This window comes from Lasioglossum baleicum, chromosome 6, assembly GCF_051020765.1.
Source record: "Lasioglossum baleicum chromosome 6, iyLasBale1, whole genome shotgun sequence".
NCBI classification, from domain to species: Eukaryota; Metazoa; Arthropoda; class Insecta; order Hymenoptera; family Halictidae; genus Lasioglossum; species Lasioglossum baleicum.
Genome location: NC_134934.1, coordinates 10,655,374 through 10,680,942, shown reverse-complemented (window position 1 = coordinate 10,680,942; position 25,569 = coordinate 10,655,374). Strand labels below are relative to the sequence as shown.

The 25,569-nt window shown below is 37.8% G+C and overlaps 6 protein-coding genes across 13 annotated transcripts in view; 2 read left to right on the top strand and 4 right to left on the bottom strand.

Moving 5' to 3' along the window:
• The window catches only part of LOC143209541 (uncharacterized), a 51,818-nt gene extending 40,536 nt beyond the window's left edge, over positions 1 to 11,282 (top strand). For all 5 annotated transcript variants that reach the window (XM_076425317.1, XM_076425314.1, XM_076425318.1 and 2 more), the window contains exons 7-10: positions 1,265 to 1,470; positions 2,091 to 2,290; positions 9,584 to 9,828; positions 9,913 to 11,282. In XM_076425317.1, the coding sequence (XP_076281432.1) occupies positions 1,265 to 1,470; positions 2,091 to 2,290; positions 9,584 to 9,828; positions 9,913 to 10,233 (972 nt within the window). In that variant the 3' untranslated portion in view covers positions 10,234 to 11,282. The remainder of the gene's footprint in view (positions 1 to 1,264; positions 1,471 to 2,090; positions 2,291 to 9,583; positions 9,829 to 9,912) is intronic.
• On the bottom strand, positions 2,308 to 4,185 carry Pck (Claudin superfamily protein pickel). The gene is made up of 4 exons (XM_076425345.1): positions 4,028 to 4,185; positions 3,867 to 3,933; positions 3,454 to 3,791; positions 2,308 to 3,014 (listed from the first exon to the last, which is right to left on the bottom strand). Exons 1-4 carry the CDS (start codon positions 4,062 to 4,064, stop codon positions 2,752 to 2,754), a joined length of 705 nt encoding a protein of 234 aa, XP_076281460.1. The 5' UTR covers positions 4,065 to 4,185; the 3' UTR covers positions 2,308 to 2,751.
• Positions 4,357 to 5,882, bottom strand: Sinu (claudin family member sinuous). Its single transcript, XM_076425347.1, has 2 exons — positions 5,437 to 5,882; positions 4,357 to 5,364 (listed from the first exon to the last, which is right to left on the bottom strand). Exons 1-2 carry the CDS (start codon positions 5,711 to 5,713, stop codon positions 4,976 to 4,978), a joined length of 666 nt encoding a protein of 221 aa, XP_076281462.1. The 5' UTR covers positions 5,714 to 5,882; the 3' UTR covers positions 4,357 to 4,975.
• Kune (claudin) lies at positions 8,271 to 9,274 on the bottom strand. Its single transcript, XM_076425350.1, has 2 exons — positions 9,110 to 9,274; positions 8,271 to 8,940 (listed from the first exon to the last, which is right to left on the bottom strand). The coding sequence occupies exons 1-2, from the start codon at positions 9,243 to 9,245 to the stop codon at positions 8,438 to 8,440; spliced, it is 639 nt and encodes a 212-aa protein (XP_076281465.1). The 5' UTR covers positions 9,246 to 9,274; the 3' UTR covers positions 8,271 to 8,437.
• Positions 10,383 to 15,068, bottom strand: LOC143209546 (deoxyribodipyrimidine photo-lyase). Of its 3 annotated transcripts, XM_076425330.1 has the most exons (8): positions 14,932 to 15,068; positions 14,346 to 14,668; positions 12,200 to 12,327; positions 12,006 to 12,132; positions 11,556 to 11,884; positions 10,946 to 11,496; positions 10,636 to 10,877; positions 10,383 to 10,549 (listed from the first exon to the last, which is right to left on the bottom strand). In XM_076425330.1, the coding sequence occupies exons 3-8, from the start codon at positions 12,272 to 12,274 to the stop codon at positions 10,383 to 10,385; spliced, it is 1,491 nt and encodes a 496-aa protein (XP_076281445.1). In that variant the 5' UTR covers positions 12,275 to 12,327; positions 14,346 to 14,668; positions 14,932 to 15,068. The 3 variants fall into 3 exon arrangements, with proteins under 3 accessions (XP_076281445.1, XP_076281447.1, XP_076281446.1); XM_076425332.1 differs by lacking the exons at positions 14,346 to 14,668; positions 14,932 to 15,068 and having other exon boundaries at positions 10,946 to 11,100; positions 11,290 to 11,496; positions 12,200 to 12,340; XM_076425331.1 differs by lacking the exons at positions 14,346 to 14,668; positions 14,932 to 15,068 and having other exon boundaries at positions 12,006 to 12,128; positions 12,200 to 13,944.
• Positions 15,069 to 15,186: 118 nt separating this feature from the next.
• Positions 15,187 to 24,695, top strand: Ints6 (integrator complex subunit 6). 2 transcript variants are annotated; one of them, XM_076425310.1, is made up of 10 exons: positions 15,646 to 15,708; positions 15,978 to 16,055; positions 16,625 to 16,693; positions 17,081 to 17,320; positions 17,666 to 17,846; positions 17,928 to 18,658; positions 18,732 to 19,007; positions 19,090 to 19,423; positions 19,514 to 20,341; positions 20,444 to 24,695. In XM_076425310.1, the coding sequence occupies exons 3-10, from the start codon at positions 16,646 to 16,648 to the stop codon at positions 20,650 to 20,652; spliced, it is 2,847 nt and encodes a 948-aa protein (XP_076281425.1). In that variant the 5' UTR covers positions 15,646 to 15,708; positions 15,978 to 16,055; positions 16,625 to 16,645; the 3' UTR covers positions 20,653 to 24,695. The 2 variants fall into 2 exon arrangements, with proteins under 2 accessions (XP_076281424.1, XP_076281425.1); XM_076425309.1 differs by lacking the exon at positions 16,625 to 16,693 and having other exon boundaries at positions 15,187 to 15,708.
• Positions 24,696 to 25,569: the final 874 nt, after the last annotated feature.

Sequence of the window (25,569 nt, the reverse complement as noted above, 5' to 3'; positions counted from 1 at the left end):
CAACAGTAGGAAAAGAGAGGGGGATGAAAACGAGGAGAGGAAGGAATCGTTGAAAGACAGCAGAGGAGAAAAGGAAACGTATGTATCGCGTAGAAAATACGGAAAGAGAAAGTTGTACGTGACGGAGCAGAACGAGCGAGGAAGCTGAGAGGGGATGAAAGTTACCTTTTGCAAATAGCCACGAGACCCGGCAGAGATCGTTTCACGAAACGTTGGCGTTCGGCTAAGATAAGATCGTGGAGGAAAAATGAAAGTATACGTTTTAAATCGTCGAGAAACTCCGAATACGGAGGAAAGACGAACGAGGGAGCGGGGTGGGGGCGGGGAAAGTATCGGCGTGGGCGAGGGGAGTAACGATGAGGACGAGGAGAGCGACTCGGGAAAGAAAAATGACACGGGATTGGCCGAAAGGAACGGAGCGGTGCGGAAGAGGAAAATGGAAAAGTGAGAAACAGGAGGGAAGAAAGGGAGTTTGCGCGATAAAGGGGTCGCACTACTCCCCCTCCCGCCAGCAACCGAGTGCCAGACTTCTGCTGAATGACTCTGCGAGTACCTACGGGGACATGTTTGTCTCGTAATTGAATCGTTGCCGTTGGAGCGCGAAAGAAAGACCCGTCGTTCGTGTATCTCCTTGAAAAATTCACGTTTCTCCCGTGTATTTATTCTCGGCGTTGAACAACGGGTGGACGGGGACGGGCCGGGACCGGTAGGAGCCTGCAGGGGCGGATGGCTGGAACGGGGGTGGCCTGGGGTGGGAAATTAATCCTTCGAACGTGATGTCCTCGAGGCGGCACGTGTTACAGATATATGTAGTCGAGAACGACCGCGACCACGACGATTTTATAATTCCTATCCACAGTCGAAAATAATCGAAAACGTTAGGATTCAAGTAGGCGGCGCGCTATTCAACGGAAATAACCGGTATCGATACAACTGCACACAGCAATTGGTGTGCAAAAAAAGAAAAGAGACAGACCGTGGGGGGAGAGGGGAGAGAGGAACACCCCGAGAGACAGAGAAGTCTGATCGATTATTATCTTAAAAATAACTAGCTGTCTGTGTGGCGCGCGCAATTTAAAACGCGAGAGATTCGCCGTGATTTCTTTCTTGTATTGTCAATCAATCGAACATCGCTTACCATTTCGGGCGGACACTCGACGACGACGACGATCGATCGATCGTAGAAACGTTGGTGTTGGTCGCGCGTGATTAGAGCGGCGCATCTTTTCCATATCCCGGATCAATAATCGACGTATTCTTTCAGGACGACGGTAGAACGCATGCCGGTAGAAGCCGAGAAAGTTGCGGCGGGGTCGGACGAAATATCGCCAACGCCTTGATCAACCTTGGTCTGAACGCCACGCGGTTAATATCCGTCGTTGGCAACGACCAGCCTGGCGAAGCTATAATTAAAAGTCTCGGAGATGGGGGCTGGACCGTCGAACAGTTGTCGAACATGACCACGGCTAGGTACGTGCAGCTCTCTCCCCGTAACAAATGTTCGTTCAGTTACGTTAAATTAGTTTGTTTCGAATGTTTTCGACAAAATAAGAAAATACAAGGGTTTCAAGATCTATATTACCTATCGAGACGTTGTCAGGATCCCGTAACGACGATCCAACATTACCGCAGAAACGAAACAACGAAAGATTCGCAAAGGACACGATCGAGTTATATCCGCAGCCCTCGAGTAGCATCGACGATGAAATCCCGCGGAGAGCCACGAATAAACCATTAGAGATTAAAAGAGGCAGTCCGGGTTCTCTGGGGATTCAAGGTTCATTTACGGCTTACGGTTCAAGAGAAAGGACTCTTCCGCGGTAGTAAGTCCAGGGACAGTAAAAGCCCATCGTTGGCGTTAATGGCTATTGGCTACCGAGCAAAACGGAATAACCGTTGACCTCGTGGACAACCACTCGAGACCATTTGTCACCGATTTTTATTAGCAATACTTTTCCCGTACTCCGAACGAACCAGATGCGTTCTTCGTCTCCGACAAAACAAACTATCCATGAAAATCCAGAAACTTGTATACCTTCCAGATAAATATACATATATACAATATATTTCTTTTCATTTTCTAATTCAAGATGCACCGTGATAATCGATGGCAAAGGCGAGTGCCATTTCGGAGTCGGTGAAATGGACATCTTCGCCAGTATCACTCCTGACGTGGTGAAAAAGCATCGATCGCACTTGGAGAATGCCAGCTTCATCGTTCTCGATGGTAATCTACCTCTGAACACTATCAAATACGTTCTGGATCTAGCCACCGACTCAAAAATTCCAGGTCAGTGATAAGAACTCTTCTTAGTTTGTTTGTACGAATGTTATTCACGTCGATGGTTATCTTCTCAATACACGACAGACAATTTGATATCCAACGGTCTTGATGTTAACAAATTCGCAAATGTTAAAGAATTATACGCTGCAGAACGGTTAACAGGCAACAGAGATACTTATCTTACGGAGATAGAAATTCATTTGTCTCTGTAACATCTTTCTTTCTAATTGCATGTACAAAACTATAATATAAATATGTATAAACAGTTTCCTTACTCTAACTACATAAATCTCTTAAAAAATGGACGGAGTTAAACATCTTTAAATAGTAAAACACACGCGCGTAATCGATTGTACGCCATAGTCGTGTGAAAGCTCTGAACTCTGAAAGCAGATCTGGTATTGTGGTTCGCTCGAGCTTGTGCAGAACTCGTATACGAGTATAGGTTCTACGATAGACAGATTCGATTATATGTATCCGCCTCTTTGCAACCCTTGATGCGTTTGCGGATTAGGCTGCATCTGCATCACCAAATTGCGAGATTGTCTGCGCATGCTGTGACCGGATGTGGCATCCAGGTACAAGAAAAATGCGGCCAGCCAATGAAACATGAACGAAACGACGGCTAACGCGTACGACCAGGATAAATGATTGAAATTCGGGTACATTAACCAGTCTCTGCGCCAGCATTGTCCGCCGAATATCGACACCGCCAGAAACAGTAGGGTACCTGAAACGTTCAAAGTCGCAAACATAAGTCGCGTACCAAACAATAACAACACTGTCCAACAGCCAAAAAACGTTTCGACTTTCACCATTCATCATTAATCTTTCCCCTAGACGCACAGTTTTTGAGATATTTTGCTTTCAAAGCAGGGTTTCTCGAGATTAAAGTCTGCTCTACCGCGTGACATAGTTCGATTTCACGCTGGACCCTTATTTTTTCAGATAAACTGAACAATATCCCCAAAAATTGGTGCGAAAATGGTGTCTCTCCGTCTTTAATGATTGTTTAAACATTCATAATGTATTAATATTGGATATTACTGTGTTCGGGAAAGTCTACAGAATCTTTTGCTGTGAAGAACAATTCGAAGAAAATCGAAATTGTTGGACAGTGTAATAGTAACAAGCTAAACGTAAAGTTCCGTCGAAAGTGGGATATTTACCTGCACCAGCGCAGCACAGAAAAGCAGATGCGGAGAGTATCCATTCGTTATTCAATACAAACCTCAACGGCCAACGTACTAATGTTAATGCGATCATAACTTGAGCAGCGAACGAAAGTAAAAGAGCAACGGTGACAAACGTTTGCACTACCAAAAGCCATACCGGCAGTAGCCACTCTCGGATTACATAATATTCCTCTGAGAAAATGTGGTGGCATCCGTCAAACTGTTTGTCGAATTGATAGTACGGATACCGGAATTCTTTGAAACAATATTCCCACAATCCCATGTGCTTGAAACTACTGAACGTTTCTTGATACGATTCGATCCAGTAGGGACTGAAAGTAAGTCGGTTAAGTAGCTAATCAAGCGATTCGATACATAAATGATTCCCATTTCGAGAAAACGATTACCTTGTAAATGCCATTACCAATAATAGACCAGCGATGTACGTGACCAGTCCACCAAATACTACCGCGTCTGAAATATAACATATTCGACAGTTAATAGAGGTTAAGGATGCTTCATTTTAATGAAGACAGCTATTAAAATTAAACGACTTAATGCTGCTTACTTGACGCGCGGTGATATTCCTGCTTTTCGACAGGCATTGTCGATTATTCGAGTTTGCTGGTAGGAAAATTCGGAACTGATCACAATTAACAAACTCTTTGTTTATAAACTTACGGGAAAACTAAATTCGATCTAACCCACACTGCCACACCTCTTGCACTGTTGCCAACCAACGAAATTAATGGACGTCGATAAAGCGACTGCCTGTAACTGTGAAATTATTTCTGTTCAAATTGAGATTGGAATACATTGACTAAAATTTCTCGAAAAAATCATTTGGTCGAGAACAATATAAAATGAACGACAACAAATCCCTTTGTACATTTAATTACGTCTTTATTGAAGTAAAAATATAATACAAAAAGTTATATTAATTGCTCCATTCGAATTACTTGGAACATTATAATAATTCTGTACCTATCTAAGGACGGATTTCGTAGCAAATTCATTATTTAATATACATAAATTCACCGATGGCAGTGAACGTTTACGCTATAAAATAATTCAGAATTCAACAGCCTATGTGTCCTGTGTATAAAAAGAAATTCAAGAAAAACAGAATACCGTTTATCGATTACGTCCGAGATTATTCTCCTCCTCGTCAAGCATTTTCCGTAGAAAGAAAAGTATTACTCTTCTTTTTTCTTCACTGTACTATTAACTTCCGAGAATGTTAATGCACAACAAAAAGAAAAGAAAGAAAACAGTAACAAAATGAGTATACCCCTCTATAGAAAATACTTTTACATATCCCGTATGTATAAAACATTGTACAAAAATACAAATCTTGCGTCGTATCATACTTTGTACTGAAAGTAGCAGCAATTCTACCTTAACATCTATCATATATAATTCTACATACTATTGAAAACATGCTGGACGGAATAATATTACAATATTTTGGTACTAAACGTGACGTGCGAGTCTTTTACAAGAAAAATGTCCCTGCTCATGTACGAGATTCTAGCTCGAATCTTGTTTGAGATTCTTTCAAGTATGCCCTCTTCTTACGTTGTACGGTTGTCTCCACAAGAAAAAGTACACCTGCTACTATAGTCAGTACGCTACCCACAGCTGCCATAATAAAGGACCAACCGAAGAAATTGTTAGCGTGTCCGGGCATCCAACCATCTGTATTTCCAAGGCAGGCGAATATAATCACTGCCAATCCACCGCTAATACCACCGGCCAGCAATAAGCATCCAATCAAAAAAATAAGTTGTATGTATCTTTTTTGCTCTGGATCGCAACATAAAGTGAACAACAATATCAACACCAACGATGCTAAAGTCAACAGGAAACACACGGTGAAGAAGAACTGTGTTGCTATCATGAATGCTGTAACAAAAAAAGTGTAACGATAAAATAAGAGAATAGGAAAATTACAAGATAAAAAAAAGAGAAACTTACGAGGTAGTAGAAAGCCACGAATGTCAGAGTATCCTGCGGTGAAAGGATCGTAGACCCATCTGCAACCGACGAAGAAACGCCTGGGCGCGTCCATTTCCTGAGGATTCGGAAGAGACCGAAAACAATGGGTCCAAAGACCCAATTTGTCGAGTTTCGCGCCAGTGATTCGAGTATCGCTGACTAACCATGCTGGTGTACCGAACGCGACGCAAACGCAGATGAATGCAACGATGTAAACACCGACTCCGATATTGCCGGAAAAGCTTCTCTTCTTCATCGTGAAGGAATCGTTCAGCGAACGATGGAGATCACGACGCAGAACAGAGTGTACGAGAAACGAACGCTTCGAATCTAACGATCCAGCAGAGATCCCACGGTATTAAACCACACCCTACACGTTATGTTGTGTGCTGGCCGTGTAGCATAGCACCTAACCTAACCTTGTAAAACCATGAGTATCCCACGAGCACAAACTACCAGCAGGTAGTATGTACCAATATGCAACTACCAACAAACGGTTCTCAATCTCTCGTAGAAAATATTCTTTTCAAAAGAAAATACGATTTTTAATTATGTTCTAAATAGATTTTTCCACTTGTTTTTTCATATACAGTTACGCACTTTAATTGATCACCAGACGGCGGATCTTTATGCAGAATAAAAATTTTCTACTTGATTTGCAATCGACTGGTGTGACAAAAATTTATTTTCTTTCTTACTATGAATAATAGATCGTATATAATATAACAGTATTTTTAAATTCTTCTAATGTTTTCACTGTTTCGAATTAAACCTACTCATTTTCGTCATAAGTGGATAAAATTCGCCGTGTATTGATCACACACACTTTAAATCAGAATAACTTTTCTATGAATGGACCAAACGACTCCAATTTCTCTGTTAGGCCAGCTAGAAGGATTAGAAAAAATACATTTAGTCGGAATTGTGAAAAACAATAAAAATTGATTTTTACGACTTTTTTAGCTGGGCCAATAACAAAAATTTCAAAGACGTGTTTTGTAAACTCGTATAAATTATATAAATTCTGAACATTTCATGGAATTATGGTTAATTGGTTTGCGAATTCTAAACGATCAAAAGTGATAAAAATTATTAGACGTGTCATTTACTAAACTAATCCTTCATCTATAGCCTTACAGAGAAATTGAAGTCGTTTGGTCCATTCATAAAAAATGTAAATGATAAATTGAAAATACTGTATTTTCAATGAATTAATTATTTAATTGAACGTACACGTACTGTTTCTTTCTTCGAATTTGAAATTGAACATCTACCTAAAATGAGAACGCCCATGTCCTATATTATATCATCGACGTTTCACCTAAATTCGAAATTTTTTTAATGTTCTGTTAGCCAGTATCCAGATCCAGAAAAATTGCAGACAAAAATGTTCAAAGAAAGAAATGTCCGGATAATTCGTTACTCGACCTACACACCCATCCTTGTAGATCTTTAGTTTCTTGGAATGCGCGTCACTTTTACTGTCGTTCTGCTCGTGATTCATTCAGATGCAATTCACATGACTTACTTATACAATTAGTTCATAAGTGACGCCTCGACTTCCTGCATATCATTAAAGGAATAAAAACTACGATGACAGAAGACGGAATCATGACTTATACTCAGAGTTTTCTCTTCGCGTTTTGTATTCCATCTTTTCAACGGCATTCATATTTATATCTGTGTACGCTCTTTGCAGTTTCTCTTTTTTTCACGAAGCATTGTAAAATGATCGTACGTTGAGGAACATCAATTTTTTTATCGGAATTCCCGTGAGAATTGTAATTCCTCTCGATTGATTTTGATGAAACTTCGAAAAGAAATATTTGTCTTATTCGTTTGAACAGGAAAAGACATCGTAAAATTCAGTTTTACATATATGTTTATTCGGAAGCTTTAAAAATACAGGACTCATGTTATTTTGCCGTATAATATCACAGAGAATTGTTTTTTTACGTCCCTGAAACTAAATAGATTCGCGTATTATGAAATAGTTCGTGGTACATATATACACATATTAAAAACAATATACATATGCGTGTAACCACACGCCACACACACATGCCACACGCGGTTATGTAAATTACACTCGAGCTTTAATATTTTACGACAGCGTTGATAACTGTCGATAGGTGTAAAACAAATGCTTTCCAGGTGCGAACGACATAGTGTACGAAATTGTAGAAGTCGCTGATTAAAATAGGAGCTAAACTAGGTCAACGACTTACACCTGACGTCGATCTTCGTGCACGCAATCTTAGTCGTAACTCACGTTGAATTATTTCCCCCCGATAGTAAAATGGGTCACAGCTTGACCGTGTTCTACCCTTTGCAACTTAATTATTCTTCCCCAGAAATGCTATTGATTTCTTAATTACAACGGGACATATATAAATATAAATGTGATTCAGAAAGAATGGCGAAATAGAAAAATTTAAAACAAATTATTTTATTGCTTCAACTTTTCATACATTTTTCTGATGTAAAAAATTACAACAAATATACAATATTTATTTGGATTTAGACCATGCTATGGTTTCAATTATATACGTTTAATATCGTTACTATTTACAGACTCTTAGTCTCCTTGCATAAGATTCCTTATTCCTATGGACGGATTTGTAGCGTTAATTTATTCTACAAAAACAAGTAATAAATGCATAATATATACTTGTGTTAAAACGTTACAAGGGTATATAAAATATCTTTCTTGACTTTTAGGCTGTTCTAATATCAATACTATTACTGCATACATAAGTGTAAGATGGGCGGTTTGCATGCAGTCGAAATAATACTTATCAAAATAATGAGTATAAGTGTAAAAATATATAATAGTCTTTAAAAAAAAACGTTTGCACTGAGCTTACTAGAAACGATTCTACGTAAACCGTGTGCTTGAACTCAATAGAGTCGTGTGTATGGTTTTCCATTGCTTTAAATAACTTAGTAGATTCGTGTTTCGATTTTGTAGAGATTGCGATTAGATGGTTGTATGCGTCTTTTGTTCTTCGTTTAATATTTGCTCTTGCTTCTTCTTATGTCTGCGCCCTTCGATCAAGAAGAGGACACCGGCGAGAACTAAAAGGAAACTACCGATCACAGCTAATGCGTAGGACCAACTGATCTCGTTGTGCTCCCAATTGGGCATCCAATCTCTGCCGTCTCCTCGGGCACCAAATATAATAACAGCTATAATGCCGCATATTCCACCTAACAATAAATTCCCACCAGTTGTCCACAAAAGTAACTGGTACTTGTCGTGCTGTCGCGAACAACATGCGTACAATGTCGTTAGGAAACTTCCTATTAATAGTAAAGTTAGACACAACGTGAAGAAAAACTGTGTCGCCACGAAAAACGGTGGCAGAAGAATGTCGTGGATTATGTAGTACTCTTCCTCGAACACCCACCAGCAGCCATAAAATTTCGTATCGTACAAATGATGTGGATGCTCGAATCCTTGGAAACACACCTGCCATAAACCTATGGAAGAAAATAATTGATTATAATCTAACGACGAAAACGCAGGTGGAATTCTATTGAAAATTTGTAGCTGTGATCGAAACAATTGACGATCGATCAACGTCGTAAATCGAAATATAAAAATGCACAGCCACCTTGCCAGTAACGAAAACATTGAATATGAAATTACCGATTTTTATAAACTTCGGATTTTCCAATTTTCCGTCTGTTTCAAGCCAATTGGGTGTGGTAAATGCAATCACTACTAAAGCAAATGCTACTGCGGTGCATATTGCAGCAGCCTTTCCGTTTCTAGTTTTTCCCATTATTTTGCCTATTAATATATGCCTATTACTTTGTTGTTGGTTTATTAACAGATTTACCAAAGCAACAATTTTTATTTCCGACTGCTGCAGCGTGTGGTTAGGCAGAAATGTGTAATGTACACACACAGTAATATCCTATACATCTTCTCCATGAAACAGAGTGTTAATAGAGGGCCGTTCTCATGACACTTTTCTATCGCTTTCCCAGCGCTCCGTGCCTGTCGTTTTAGCGGTTTATTTGAAATATTTCATACATTGTCGACTTCGAACAGAAACAATAATATATTTGATTCTACAGATATACATTGTAATACGATAACGTTAAATTATTCTTCCAGTGTGGTACGAGCCTACGGACGTGAAGAAAGCAACAAAAATATTTGAAGCGGAAACACAATGGAAGAATGTACTTCATTTCATATCTCCGAACAGAAATGAGCTAAAAGCAATTGCAAAGTATCTTGGTGTATCGGTGCCTGAAGACAAGTCGAGTATAGATTTAGAAGAAGTAAAAGCGATCGCGGAGCAGGTTGCTAAATTTGTTCCGGTAATAATAAGTACATTAGGATCTCAAGGAGTATTGGTAAATCATTGTATATATGTAAATACTTTCTTCAACTGTTAGAATCTCATACTTTGATTAACATGTAATTTCCTTTCGTTACAGGTCGTTCGCAAAGCTTTGGGAAGTGATACTTTCTACGATAAAGAGGGTAAACTGACTGTAAATAGCACGATCACTTCGCGCTTGTATCCACCATTGTCCTACACTTTTGAAGATTCGAACGAAACGTTTAACGTGAGTGGCTGCGGCGATTGTCTTACAGCAGGAATGATTTATGGGATTCATAAAAATATGATCGAGACCGATTGTCTTTCTTTGACCTTAAAGGCTGCCGCGCTTTCTTTGACATCGCTAGATGCAGTTCCTGCTTCGCTTTCATTGCTATGCAACGACGCCGAAAATATTAACAAACTTAATCGTTAAACAACGCGAAAACAGTGTACGATATACTAAATCTATTTGGATAATAACAGAACTGCGCGAATTATTTCAATAAGATTTTAGAATCTAAATTGCATCTACTATATACTTTCTTCTAATATCGCATTTCACAGATTTGACTCTTAATTTTCTTATTTGGATACGTCCATGTCAGTTTCCTTCTTCTCCCACAGAGAGACAAATTCTTTGACGTTGAATTTTCGTTTGCATCCCTCATAGTTCATGTACCTTATTTTCCCAAATATATCTCTTTCTGTCCAACCATGGTCATGAATGCCGCATATTGACCATGCGCAACCTATAAAAATAAACACATAGTTTGATTACAGTGCTACATTAAAGAAATATATAGTATTATAAATATGACACGATCATAACACTCGCCTACATAGCCATTAGGATCACAGCCATCTATACTGTATTTATTATTTAAATAATTGGCCCATTCTAACGCATCTTCGGGTGTTTTGGTCCATTCTAATATTTTCTTTGCCCAGTACATTCTCAAAAATCCATGCATTTTTCCTGTCGTTACCATTTGATTTTGACAAGCATTCCATAAATCATCATGGGTTTTAGAGTTTTCCAATTCGTGTAAAGAATAAATATATTTTCTTTTATCTTTCCTGTATATAAAGCGTATTGATAATAAAATATAGAGGCAATTTATAATGACATAAATAAAAAAGGCTACCGATGTTTATTTAACGTTTCCATAGACCATGCATGAGCGCCTTCGAGAAGATCATAGTTTTTGTTGTAAAAACAAAAATTATCGCTAAGTTCTCGCCGTACAATAGCTTCCTCCATAAAGGATTCAACCGACTTTGGATAGACTCGTTTATATGCCTGTATTTCCAAAATACAACGCTGTACCGATATCATGCCAAAATGAAACCAAGGAGACAAATTGCTAGTGGTATTCGATAGAGGATCGTTACGCTCGGTCGCATACGTCTTTAAGCGATTTTGTAAAAAACTATCCAGCTCTTTAATACCATTTTTATATCCTGGCATTGCCCATGAAATTTCACCTACTGTTCTATCCACTTCTGTGTCCTCCAGAGCCATTTTCCAATTGTTTTCTACAAATTTTTCGTTCGACGAATACGGGTGATTTACAACAGGCGGAAATTCTGTTAAAAATTCGTTCAATTTCGTATTGATTTTATTTCTAATCGTTCTAGCTGCAAACTCCTGCTTTTGCGAAGCTTCCCAACAGGGCACAATATTGTGTGCGTCCACCTTGGAGAACAAACGAATTTGCAAGTTGTTTTGTTTTATTATCGAATAGATGAACTTACTTGACAAAACGGCACATCTTCTGGTAGCTTATTTTGTACGTTATCGATCCATGATAGAGGTAACTTCAATGGGCAAAAATCTGCGATTACAGCCCCGATCTTATGTGTTTTTACAAATTTAACAATGCTGTCGTTTGGGTCTCCATGCAGTAGATGAAAATTTATATTTAACGTCTTACATTCTTCTTCGACTTCTTGTAATCCTTGTAACAGAAATTTATAATGTCGCATCGAAGCTTCCAAGAAGTTTGACATTAAACAGAAACATACGTGAAGAGGTAGCTTATTTTTTAAAGCAGTCCTTTGGGCGAAGAGTAGAGCCCAATTATCTTGAAAGATACAAGATTATTCTTAATAATTCAAAGTCTACTTATATGTACGTTTATATATGTTTATATGTATGTATATATATGCATTGCGGACAATAATATAATATATATTAGAAAATACCTTGTACTCTAATGTCACGGAACATCCAGTACAATATTCCTTTACAATCATCTTTAACATCGTTTAATTTGCTCAATAAACGAACACGTTTCTTGTTGAAATTAAATGTGCTGATAGATTCAGCTGTCTGGAAAAATTTCAAACATCAAACAAAAAAGGAAATGTGACGATTTATAATGAGAAACCGATTGTACATTGTTTCTGTTGTTTATAAACTCGTCTATCAGATCCGATGATTTCTTTCGCTTCGGCGGCCTCGATTCATCCATATTTTAATAGTAATTTGTATCGTCTACAATACTTTACAATATACAATATGAAACTGTAATTAAACTATAACTTATGACTCAAGGTATTCACTCCTATTGCTTATATATTTGAATTGCGCATAAAATAGACGCAACTTGTGGTTCTGAACAGTGATGCCAGAAATGCGCAACATTTCACGCGCATGCGCAGCGATTAGGCTCACAATCAGTATTATGAGAATCTCGATGAAATGGGGTACTTCGAGCAACCCGCAGAATTTTAAAAAATTGGTATTATTTGAATCTGAAAAATGAATGTACATATAACATGTGTATTTGTGTATATTTTGTAACTCGTAGTACACGTTCTGGACTCTTTTTGTCCGGTACAGATTGTTTCGATACATTCTTGCCAATATAACTGCCTCAGGGCTCTGCTACCCACTGCTACCTCACAAAGATACGGTACTGTTTGTCGCGCATGCATGTGAAATGTTGCGCATTTCTGGCATCACTGATTCTGAATCGTATTCAATCGTATTGCGCAATACATTGTTGTAGATCCTAGAATGTGTGATCTAGAATTGCATCTGTTAGTAAATACCAAATATGTAATAGCATTTCATAAGTGTATAAATATGTCATAATCTCTTATTTATCGCATTGTTTATTGAACTTATAGAAATAAGTTGTAGTTTATAATTTAATAGAAATAATATATAAATAGAAATCTGTTGTCAAGTCAAGGAAGTCCCTCGAATCCTTGGAGGTTATAGTTCTGTGTTCTGTCCGTTCTGTCATGGTTCCACGTGGTTCTGTCAGATTCTGTCGAAAAACAAAATGGTGGTGCCATCTTGCAACAATATTGCGAAACTATTTAACCGGTTGTTTTAAACATTCTCACACAGATGGCGACGCGTACTTATTTTTCATCGTACCTATTATCCCGTGTAAAAAACCAAATGTTAGCTATGTAAAAGCATGGCAACGTGTAACGCCATTGAAGCGTAATTTTATAATCGATATGATTCTAAAAACGCCATACATTGTTGTTTATGAAAATGTAACAGAAAACTGTTTAGATTTCAAAGTAAGCTATATATTTACTCATTACGTATATATCTTTGAATGTAAATAGTCTCAGTACATATATGTAAACTGTTCATTCGAACGTGGTCGGTTTAGAATTCAAAATCATAATTGTCACGAAATTTTTTCATTGGTTATTTCCATAAATCTTCTTATTGATATCATTTTTATAAAAAGAATACATAATGAGATCAATTAATCGGCCAAGGATATACATTCATCCCATAATGCTTCTCAATGAAACTGTAACAATTAATTGTGGTAATATTTTGCAGTTACATACATTATAAAAATATGCAATCTGTATATATACAATAAGATAGTAATGGTATAACAAGATAACAGAGAAACGCGTGCTCAAGATACCATAAAATCTTGTTAACACAATCGGATAAATAGATTACGAATTATTGAAATATTTTCTCATTTTCTGTGCAAGCATCGCTTTCAATTAACGCGACACAAAATACATACATATCACTTCTCACAATGAAGGTTATGTAAATTTGATTCGACAATAAAATCAGCAAAATAACAAGTTTAAATAACATATCCGTCTTTTATTCATGATAAAGTGAATACATATAGCAGCGTCCAATAATAATTTAAACTAATTATAGCGTCGTACACTTAAGTTTTTAGTACTAATAAATAGATAACTGTTACGACAATGTATGTATACTTCGATACTTTCAGTTTCTTCTTCGAAATAACAATGAATTTATAATTATTGAATAATTACAACCGCGGATAGAAAACGTATAATTATTAACACAGTGTATGTATAAAGCGTGAAGTTCAATTTAAGATCAGGACCACTGTGTAATCGAGTCATTAAGTATGTATTCATATTTAGTATGTGTGTGCATCCATTTTGTAGTCCCGATAACTTTTTTAGACCGTAAATCGTTACCACCGACATTGCTTTTCGAGATACGAGTATTATAAGCGTCCAGGTAGGAAATCAACTAAATATGTTCAAAAAGAAATATCGGATTCTAACGTAATTTCATAAAGGGTGATCGAGGCCCGACCACACGAACGTATCAACGAAACGGAGTAGCCATTCGGTTCGGTTTCAGTGTAAACAGCTCGTGACACGCACTTGACGCACTCACACAACGCAGAAATATGTGCGATGCTTTTCGGACGAGCAATGACAAAAATTGTGTCGAGGTGGGGGGATCGCCAATGGGAAGAGGTGTCTGTTGGTCACGTGTTTCGCGACGCAGTGCAACCACGAGCAGAACGAGAGTATCGTCAACAGAGACGAGCAGAGACGAGCTAGACACCGGAGAGAGAAGGTCGAGTTTTGCACCCGCTGCGCTGCAACGAAGAAAGAGAGGGGACTAGTGAGAGAAACAAAGACAGACAGAGAGAGAGAGAGAAAGAGGGAGGGAAACAAGATGGTAAGGAAAGAGATGGAAGATCAAGGAGGACAGAGATTGTAAAGGAGAGAGAGAGATAGAAGATATTCGCGGCACGTAAGAGAGAGAAAAGAAAGATAAAGGAAGGGCTGGAATACAAAGTGAAGAGAGGGGAGCGGACGAAAAGAAGAAGCGGACAGGCTGGCAGGCTGGCATACGGACCTGTCTGACTCCGACTCGCGACGATTCCGCGATCTCGTGGCTCGTGGCTGCCTTTCAGCTGCTATCCTGCGCTGCTCTACACCAGCCACATTCGAACACCAGAGCTTCGCGACAGTAGTAACAGTAGATTCGGTTCGGTGTAGAAGGAAAGAGAAAAAGAGTCGTTCTCATACATATATTTATATATATATATATATATGTATATATATATATTCATACGTATATTTATATATGTATATAAATATATACACGCAACATATACACACATATATACACATATGTACTAATTACATGTATGTATATACACGCGCTCTCTCTCTCTGCAGACATACAGATACGCACTCACACACGCAGATATATACATATATATATATATACATACATATATAGGCATATACTTGCGCATATGTATATATAGGAAGAGAGAAAGAGAGAGATATATACGAAAAGAAAGAGAAAGAGATCGAAAGAGAGTAAGAGCGAAGCGGGCGCCGTTACGATAAAAGAAGTTTTTCGGAGAGCGTATTCGGGAGAGCGTTCAATGGTCGAAGCAGCTATGCGCCACGCCGTCGTAGGGCTGTTAGCTAGCTAGTTCTGACTACGGGAGGTCTCGGGCCGCAGTTACGACCTCGAGAGAACGAGCGGGTTCGCCTCGCGAAGATGACCATAATAGTCTTTTTGATCGACACGTCGGCCTCCATGAATCAGAGGGCATATTTGGGCGGGCGACCCACGCTTTTGGACGTAGCCAAGAGCGCCGTGGAGACTTTCGTCAAGGTACGCCAGTCACACAGCTTTCCCGGCTCTGTCTCCCGGTCGTGGGTTAGGCCGAGTTATCGGTGTTGTCGTGGTCGTGGTTGTGGACGTGGTTGTGATCGTGATCGTGATCGTGATCGTGATCGTTGTAATTGCCGTTGTCGTTGTTGTCGTTGTCGACTCGTGCCATCCTCGTCGCGGAGAGAGCAACGTGGATAACTGTGTTCTGACTTGCATCGGTTACCTCGTCGTCAACCTTCTTCTTAGCCTTTCGATCTTTCTTTTTTCAGGTGAGACAGAGATCGCCGGAAAGCCGTGGGGATCGTTACATGCTACTGACCTTCGAAGATCCGCCTCAGAACATCAAGGTATGTTTCCCTTCGCATTTCACTTTATCTTTGTCTTTTCACACCTTTCGCAGTTTTCCTCCTTTTCTTTCTTATCCTTTCCGTGATATTTTCTGTCTCTCTCCCTTTCCATCACAGATACACGGATACACGCGCGCGCGCGCGCTCACAAGCGCATGCATACGCACACATTATGTTATGTTAGCTACAGACTTAGACAAGCTATGCTTCTTAAATAGAAATGGTATGTAGATTACTTTAAACATTAGTCCATCATTCGATTCGGAAGATATCGTATGGACTGTGTAGTATGTATTTACATTGTTATGATTGTAGGAGTATAGTTACGTTAGGGATGAACGTGGTCACGCGAAAGCAACTGATATACAATTGGTACATTTGAAACGAGGTTAAAGAATTGGTCCGAAGCTCCGATGTAATTTGATTTAGCATGTTTAATTTACAAAACTGATACGCACGTGCTAGTCACGCGTTATCGAGTAACTTTATCCTCTCTTTAGAAGCGCTTGTAATTATTTCTATTGAAAATATTTCACAGCATATCTCTCTAATCTATTTTCATTTTTCAGGACCGAGTACGGTGATCAGGCATGTGGCTCAAGAAGGGGTCATGGTTGAATAATATTATAAGGATTAAGGTACTGTCGCCTGTTTAATAATGGTAAGGGAAGTGGAAAGAGAATCTACGCGACACCGGGCCCTGAAACAATAAAGAATCATCATGGGAAGCCGAAGATAGTAAACTAAATGATATTGTTGACGCAATAGACGATGAAGCCTGCGAAAAACTTTTCATGGCTATTCTTCATTGTCTTAATGTCTAATGTCGCGTAGTGGTCTTTCTTGTTCCTCCATTATTTCACAAACTTCAGTGACAGAACTAAACTTAACTCTTTCTTGATCCATTAGCCTTATCATCATTTTCTCGTTCGATTCTCTCGATAACAAATTTTACAGTTCTTACGGTCGAGTCATTTCCAAAACGTGCGCTTGACCGACCAAAAATATATTCCTTTTTATTCCAGGCTGGCTGGAAAGAAAACTTAGCGACGTTTATGAACGAGCTTAAGAATTTACAATGTGTCGGACTAACAACACTAGGCGCCGCTTTAAAACATGCTTTAGATGTTCTGAATATAAACCGTATGCAGACTGGTATAGACACGTACGGTCAAGGAAGATGCCCATTTTACTTGGAGCCCTCGGTAATCGTTGTCATCACGGATGGAGGAAAATATACGACTAACAGCGGAGTAAACCAGGATGTAAGTATTTAACGGGCAGCTAAGAGGGTAGACTCGGTTTTCTTATTTCTCAATAATGGAAATATGGGATTTTTCAGTAGTCAAAAGCGCTAGATAAAAGATCAATCTACTTAGGCAGCGTAATTTGCATTACTTGGAAGCATGCAACAACTGCATGTTGTCGAATAATGCAAATTACGCCTCGTAAATGTAGAAATAATAAAATAAATAAAAACCCCATCTTTGCATTACCGAGCAATGAGAAGGCGCCTTGCAATCCCGGAGAAACGAGTTTATCCCCTTGAAATGTAAATTTGCCAAGTTCATTGGAAAGCATTTGGTAATCGCTCGAATTTTTCTTAACAGTTCACATTGCCCATGCATTCTCCTATCCCTGGGTCCGAGCTGACAAAGGAGCCATTCAGATGGGACCAAAGGTTATTTTCTTTGGTATTACGGCTCTCTGGAACGCCAGCTGTTGACAGAGATACGGGATTAGTTGCGAGCGACGCGTCTCCTATAGATGCTATGTGCGAAGTTACCGGAGGTACGAGTAACATATTTCACTAACGGAATGCGATATATCTTACCGTGAACGGTAATTAAGAAATGGAATATTCCTTTACAGGTCGTTCGTATTGTATAACATCGTTTCGAATGATGATGCAGTGCATAGACTCCTTGGTACAAAAGGTTCAATCCGGTGTGGTGATCAACTTCGAGAAGATCGGACCAGATCCTCCACCTTTGACGAACGAAGCGCAACACGCGGACGACGAAGAGAACGAAGAGGAGAATAACGCGACAAACGGAAATCGAGCACAGTATCCGCCTAATTCGTTGGTACCTCCTGGAAACACGTTATGGCATTCTTGTAGAAGACTCATTTATGTTCCGCGATCGGCGCAGAAAGGTTTCGCAGTCGGATTTTGGCCGATTCCCGAAAGTTTCTGGCCTGATCTGAGTGCTAGTTCTCTGCCACCTAGATCGGCGCATCCAAACGTAAAATTTACTTGCACTAGCCAAGAGCCGATGGTGATAGAAAATCTTCCATTCGATAAATACGAGTTAGAGCCGAGTCCGTTAACGCAATACATTTTAGCCAGAAAACAGCCAACGATTTGTTGGCAAGTTTTTGTAGCGAATTCGTATAAAACTAGCGACGTGGGTCATCCGTTTGGATACTTGAAAGCAAGCACGAACTTGACGTGCGTGAATTTGTTTGTGATGCCCTATAATTATCCAGTGCTGTTGCCTTTGTTAGAGGAGTTGTTCAAAGTTCACAGATTGAAACCAACCAACGAATGGAGAACGCAGTTTCAGAATTACATGAGAACCATGCCGACTTACTATGCAGCGGTACGCGATTTATTGATTTCTATGTTTTATATGACTGTATGAATTTTTCTGACTGTGTATGTTTTGATTACAGTCTCTCAGGAGGGCTTTAACTAGAATGGGTGCACCGGCACCATTAGCGCAAACATTAATTCCGGATAATATGGATAATTCTTTGTCGTACAGCGTTTTGAATTATTTAAAGCGACTGAAAAATCAAGCGAAAATCGAATTCGATAGACTTTGCAACGAGGTTCTGTCCAAACAACTCGCTGCTGCTAATATGACGAAGAATCTAGTAAACGGTAGTACAACGACGATAACGGATGGAGTAAGAGTTATTCCAAGAACTCCGCTGAAGAAAGATTTGGTAACTATGTGGAAAATGATTTTGACTCTTCGACTCTTTCGTATAATATAAATACTAATTATGAATGTTTCATCACGGATAGGTTTCGCATCCGTTACTGCAGGATAAGTTTACAGGGCTGAGGGATCAATTGAACGAGTTCGGTGGTTTCGTGGTTGGACTAGTTCGAAATCAACAGCGAGGTGCGCAGAGTTATCGGAACGCGTTCGACGTTCCTCGGAAATCCCTTTTAGATCAAGTGGTCAGAATGCGTGCCAACTTTTTACAACCCGGATTGCTACACACAAAACTGCTCGATGACGATTACGTTCATTCTATGCCCCTAGCACAAATGGGAAATTATCAGGAATACTTGAAGCGGATGACTCCGCCTTTAAGAGAGATCGAGAGTGTTCCCGTGAGGCAGCATATGTTTGGTAAGTGCTCGAACTAAGAGACGAAACAAACTTTTCGTCAGCGAACAGGCAATTCAGAAAAATTTTAATCGGCTTGTTGTTGATTTCCAGGTAATCCTTTCAAGATAGATAAAAGAATGATGGTAGACGAAGCGGATATCGATATGGTTGGAGCGACGTCTTCGACTTCCAAAGGCGGTATGAAACGTACGCTGCCAACTTCGGATGGAGGAGGATCGCTAGCTTCGAAACCGCCACCAAATAAACGAAAGCCGGGTCCAATTCCCAAGGACGTTGTCGTACGGAGACCGTCATACACACCGACCAATTCTACTCCGAGCTCGCCGATTCCTTGGGTAGACGACACCAAGAACCAAGTGACCCCAGCTGCCGCCGATTTGAATCAAACTCCGCCGAGCACAGTGAACTCCTCGATCGCGTCGAGTATATCGACTATATCGAGTATATCCAGTATATCCAGTATATCGAGTTTATCGAGTATGTCGAGTATATCAAGTATACCGAATGCATCAACGGTCAATTCACCGGAGAAATTGGTAAACGGCCTTGCAGAGATGCCCACGATACCGGTATTCGAACCAATCCCGGTGGAACACATCAACAACCATATGGACACTCCACCGACTCTGATGCCGGTGGTTAACAATATTGACGCACCCAAGAACGAAATCAAACTGGAGAAGACGGAGAACGTTAAACACGAGTGTAATATTCTACCTCTGAACGATTGCGTTGAAAACAGTGTGAAACTCGAGAATTCGGTCGAAGACAGGTTGACGAATCACGTCGAGGAAAAGCAGCGCGAACCAAAGGTTGAGAAAGACAAAGTTTTGACGAAAAAAGAATTGGAAGACATTAGGAAACATAATTTGTCCGTGCGAGAGCTTGTATATAAAGAAGTACGAAGAAGAGGTACAAGTAAGTTCATATCAATTCGATCTTTATCGTAGTTTTCTCGCGCTCAAAAAAAAAAAAGAAGAAACGATCAGCATTAGTAATTGCTCGGTGATTTTGTTTCAGATTACGCGACACTATTTTCACACTTACACCAAATCCAAGGGACTTTAGATATACGACTTGCGTTTTTGCGAGATATCGTGAAAGAATCGTTACGATTTAAAAGACGTAATCTGGCATCGTTGCTGGAAGAATATTTGAAAACTGTACAAGAGGATAGCTGGACTGTAAACCACAAGGTGAATCACAATGGTGCCACAAAAATAAGTTAAGGGTCGATTGCATAATGTGGGCATTATTCGAGTAAAAAGAATGAAAAAACTTGAACAGACTATTTAACGGAATCGAGCGAACGATACACGGGGAAAACGTGTCTCGAATCGGGACACAAAGGTAGCCCATCAAGCAAGTCGTACATCTGTAAAAGCGATAAGCGTGTTTAGCGTTTAAGGGTGTATGTTGCCAAGGCACGCGCGAAGTGATAATAATTGATAAAATCTAACGAAAGCAAAATAGCATTTTGGATGTCAACCAAGGAGATATGACTCTCTCTCATGCTCTTTTTTCTTTGGTTTTCGTTTCGTCTCTTCTCTTTTGTGACTGTACAGTTGGTAGAAATATGTTCTTCAATCGACTATATGCGTTAACGACAATAAAAGTCTTGTCATCATTGATTCAATAACGTTGTAAACGAATTTGAGTCTTATTATTCTTTGCTACGCGACAGAATTACTTGGATTCGTTCACGAAATATTCGAAATTATACATTTTGAGCTTTCTCACCGAATTGTCCAACATTTTAATCGAAAATTTAATAATAATTCTTATTATAACTACTACTACTACTATTACTACTACTACCACCACCACTACTATTAGTGCTATTACTACTACTTCTACTATTATTATTATCATGATCATTATTATTATTATTATTATTATTACATTGTTACTGTACGCCGTGAGACGCTACAGTTTTTAAATAATTGTAATTAATTCTAGTAACGAACACACAGTACGCCGTTTATAAAAAATAACATCTGACTGTTTTTTCATTGGGGATGTGACTCGTAGAAACTCTTTGAGTCTCGGATGCAGGCATCCGCGACGTTCTTTAATTTCGAAGTGTATTTGTTGTGTAATAATTAGCAATTATAGTCTAACTTCCAAGTTTGTCTACTTTTTAAGGAAATTTAGAGGTATATAGTGCCCTGAGAAAGTACAATATTAAGCGAATAGCACAATTCTACCAGCTGCACAATCGAGTATCTTGATGCTTAAAAAGTACAGACAGTGAACCACATCGACAATGTATTTTCTTCGACCACGCCTCGTACTATGTTTTCCTTTTGTAAAAGTTTTGGCGTACACACGTTATTGTGATCTAGGACATAAATCAAGAGATATAAGTTTATCGACGCATGATACGCTCTGTACATTTTGTTATATATGTTGTTAATAGTATAAAGCCAAATTGAAGTCTTACTTTCTATGATCAAATGAGAAGGCGCTTCGGTGCGAATCTTTAGAAGTTGAATACATATCTTTTGTTTTAAAAGAAGGATTGTAAAAATTTACATTTTGTAAGTAGGAAGAACACATATGCTATATATTTTATCATGTAATTCGCTAAATTAAAATACCCTGGAAAATAGAACTGTTTTTGTCGTAATGAATCTTCTTTCACGGAATTCGATGAACACATTCGATGACATATATTGGCTTTTAACGTACGATAACTATCATAACAATTGAAAGCTAATTTTTATATTCAACGTTACCTTATAGAATTCTAACTTATTGAAGAATCTTCAATGAAGGGTTGACAGTGCCTAATGCTATTGGAAATTAGTATGAAAGAAGATTATATTTATTTTCAACCCATTTCAACATCCACGGTTTTTACATTCGAATCATTTTTAAATCGTTTCGTCGAAGAATTCGCGTTATATATTATTATACTTTTACAAGTTACGTGTACGATAATGAATTGCATGATTTCACTTGGATAAATTTACAGTGATGTGGTTAATAACAAATTATATATGTTTACTCTGTGCACAACTTTTAAAAGACAATCATTTGTTGCTCGATGTTGGATGGAAATGGGTTGAAAGAAAGTATACAGTAATAGCAATGATTTATATAATTAAATAGTAATGTCAAAGTCACTTGTTACTATCTATAAGGAGTGATAGTGATTTGACCAAATATTATGTAGACTGTCCTAAATTCAACGATCAGGAAGATTATCTTACGCGTGTATCAATTAAACGGATCATAAACATATTGTTGTGTACGATTTACACACATGTTCGCCAAAGCATATTCCATCTGTTCTTCGTTCACTTTATTATCGTTTTTCTATAAATAGAAAGGAAGCTTTGGGCCAGCATACCGATAATAAATTGTCACATATCATCTTTACCATTAGATTATAAATTAATCAAATTTAAATATAAAGGGGCTGTCTCTAAAGACTTTCTAGCATCAGTGTTTCATGGAACTGATCTCTCAAGCGTCACCTGATTCTCCTGTTGACGCATTTTTATATCAAAACTCGTGATCACCCGTAGCCTCTTTATATTTAAACAATGTTCAAGTAAGATAATCATCCTGAACCTTTTTTTACGGGGACACTAAACACACACGGTAAACGTGATTAATCCGGTGATTATGCATAATAAGCGGTTATTATATACAGCGGGTAACGAAAGTATTCGAACGCCCTTTAAAACAGAATAACTTTTTTATAATTCTACGAAACGCGACCTGAGTTTTTATAATCAATTAGAAGCATCGATTTATGAAATGATATGCAGAAAAGATTTTCCAAAAGATTATCATTTACAAGATTACATGCATAAATGAAAAAGGCATTTTTTAAAACATTTTTATTCGGGCCCTTAATAACAATTTAAGATATATGTTTTGTAGATCTATGTTAGTTGTACGCTTGTTGAAAATTTCATCGAAATCGGTTCAGGCAGGGAAAAACCACACGTGTCGAAAGATGCACGATTTTGTGGATTTTAAGCAGAAACTGATCAAAAGTCGTGTAAAACTACGATTTTCACGATTTTTATGTTTTCAACATGGATCTACAAAACATATATTTTAAATTTTCTTTAAAGGTCATAATAAAAAAGTTTCAGAAAATGTCTTTTTTATCTTTGCATGTAACCTTGTAAATCATTTCGTAGTAAATCATTTCGTAAACCAATGCTTCTAATTGATTATAAAAACATCAGGTCGTTTGGTACAATTATACGAAAGTTATTGTTTTAAAGGGCGTTGGAATACTTTCGTTACCCACTGTATGATCACCACTAAGTTTGCTGGTTATTATATATAATCACAATCACCACTGATGATTATGCATAATAACTTATTATACATAATCACCAATTTATTACATTTACCGTAACATATATACATATATCCATATATATACATGTGTACATATATATATATGTATATGTACATATATTCTGTTCTTTGTAAATCTAGTAGTGAAATTGTATATCGAATAGTATTTATTGAATTGAAATCGTTAAACATTTAACAAATTATTTTATAATAACGGAGCTTAGCCGAGTCTCCGAGACAATGAAGCTAGACGCTTATTGGCTCCAAAGAGAAATTAATAAGAAAGTTGAATGAACATAACACAAAGTGCGATTCTACGATGAATTAATAGATAATAAGAAAGAAAAATATGATGGAATAAGTAACACGATTATCAAACTTTTGTTAGATCAACTGTAATTTTTTTACTGTATTGCTACTTATTCCCTTAAGTCGATCGGAAATATAGTTGCCAAAAAAAGTGTGAGGAGAATAGGGCACTCTACGTGTAATACTTTTTATCGAATCGGTGTAGTTTTTCTTCATAAAGAAATTCTACGTATTTAGTACTTTTTCACGCGGAGACAAATTTGAGCCATAAGTTTTCACACGATACAATCATTAGTTAATGCGTTGAAAGTTTTCTCTGTACCCTATACTCCGATAAATTAGAAATACAATTCTGTTTCAGCAAGCGTCTTGTTTTCAAATTCAATTTTAAATTGTCATCTGTTATACCGGTGTTACATACGTCATATTGTTCGAAGTACATTTAATCGGTTATTCTTTTATTGTACCTATATTGCTATCGTGTGCGTTATTGTACATATACCACTGTAAATAGATACGTATCGATGGTTACTACTAAGGAAATTCATATTGAAATGATTGTTCCATTTTTACGTTTATATTTTAAAACGAAATAGCAGATAAGCTTTAAAAAAAAAATAAATGAAAACACAATTGACACACCATTTTATAGTTGGATATCTCCCTGCATTATTATGCTCCTAATAATTATTCACACATTGGAGTAAACGAGTATCGATGAAAGACATGCAGGACATGTAAACATAAATTCGATATTTGTTCAAACTCATTCAAACATTTCTTTCTTTCCAATAATAGGTAGAGATTAACTACGTTTCTATTACGAAATATTGAAACCTTAATAGATAATTTATTCGGCACAAAGCCAGAACTATATTTATGGGTTATGTTCATCCGTATTACCTTGGTTTTAATTATTATTTAATTTTCCATCAATTCCGATATAAAGAAAGAACATTGACGATAATCTCATCGTATAAAAAAGAAGGGAAACACATTAATTAATCTCGTACAACATAAAAGACAATCAATAACAATTCTCATACCAAAAATGTCAATCAGATTTTAAGTCTTGTATTCATAGTTTGAACAAACCATACAATTTTCTATAATGCAAAGCATAATTGTTACGACAGCTATTTATCTACTACATACATACAGATAATTTATGAAAAGAATTTGTAATACGACCATGTATTTAAGTTGGTCAAGTTTAAGTATAATGGGGCGATAATGATAGTGATATGAAGAATGCTCTGAACCAGTTATCGATTCAATATTTATATATATAAATATAAGAACTATTACTATTCAAGTAATGTTTATAAGAAAATATTGATATTTTCATATCGAGAACTCAATCGATGTGTGAGTTCTGTAAGTATGAGTTCTACATATACATATAATCTTCAAATGACCGCGAAATGTACTTACATATGAAATAGTCTTTACCTTCAAGTTTTAACGTATTGACTTTTCATTAAACTTTTACAATCTGTTATTAGCTATAA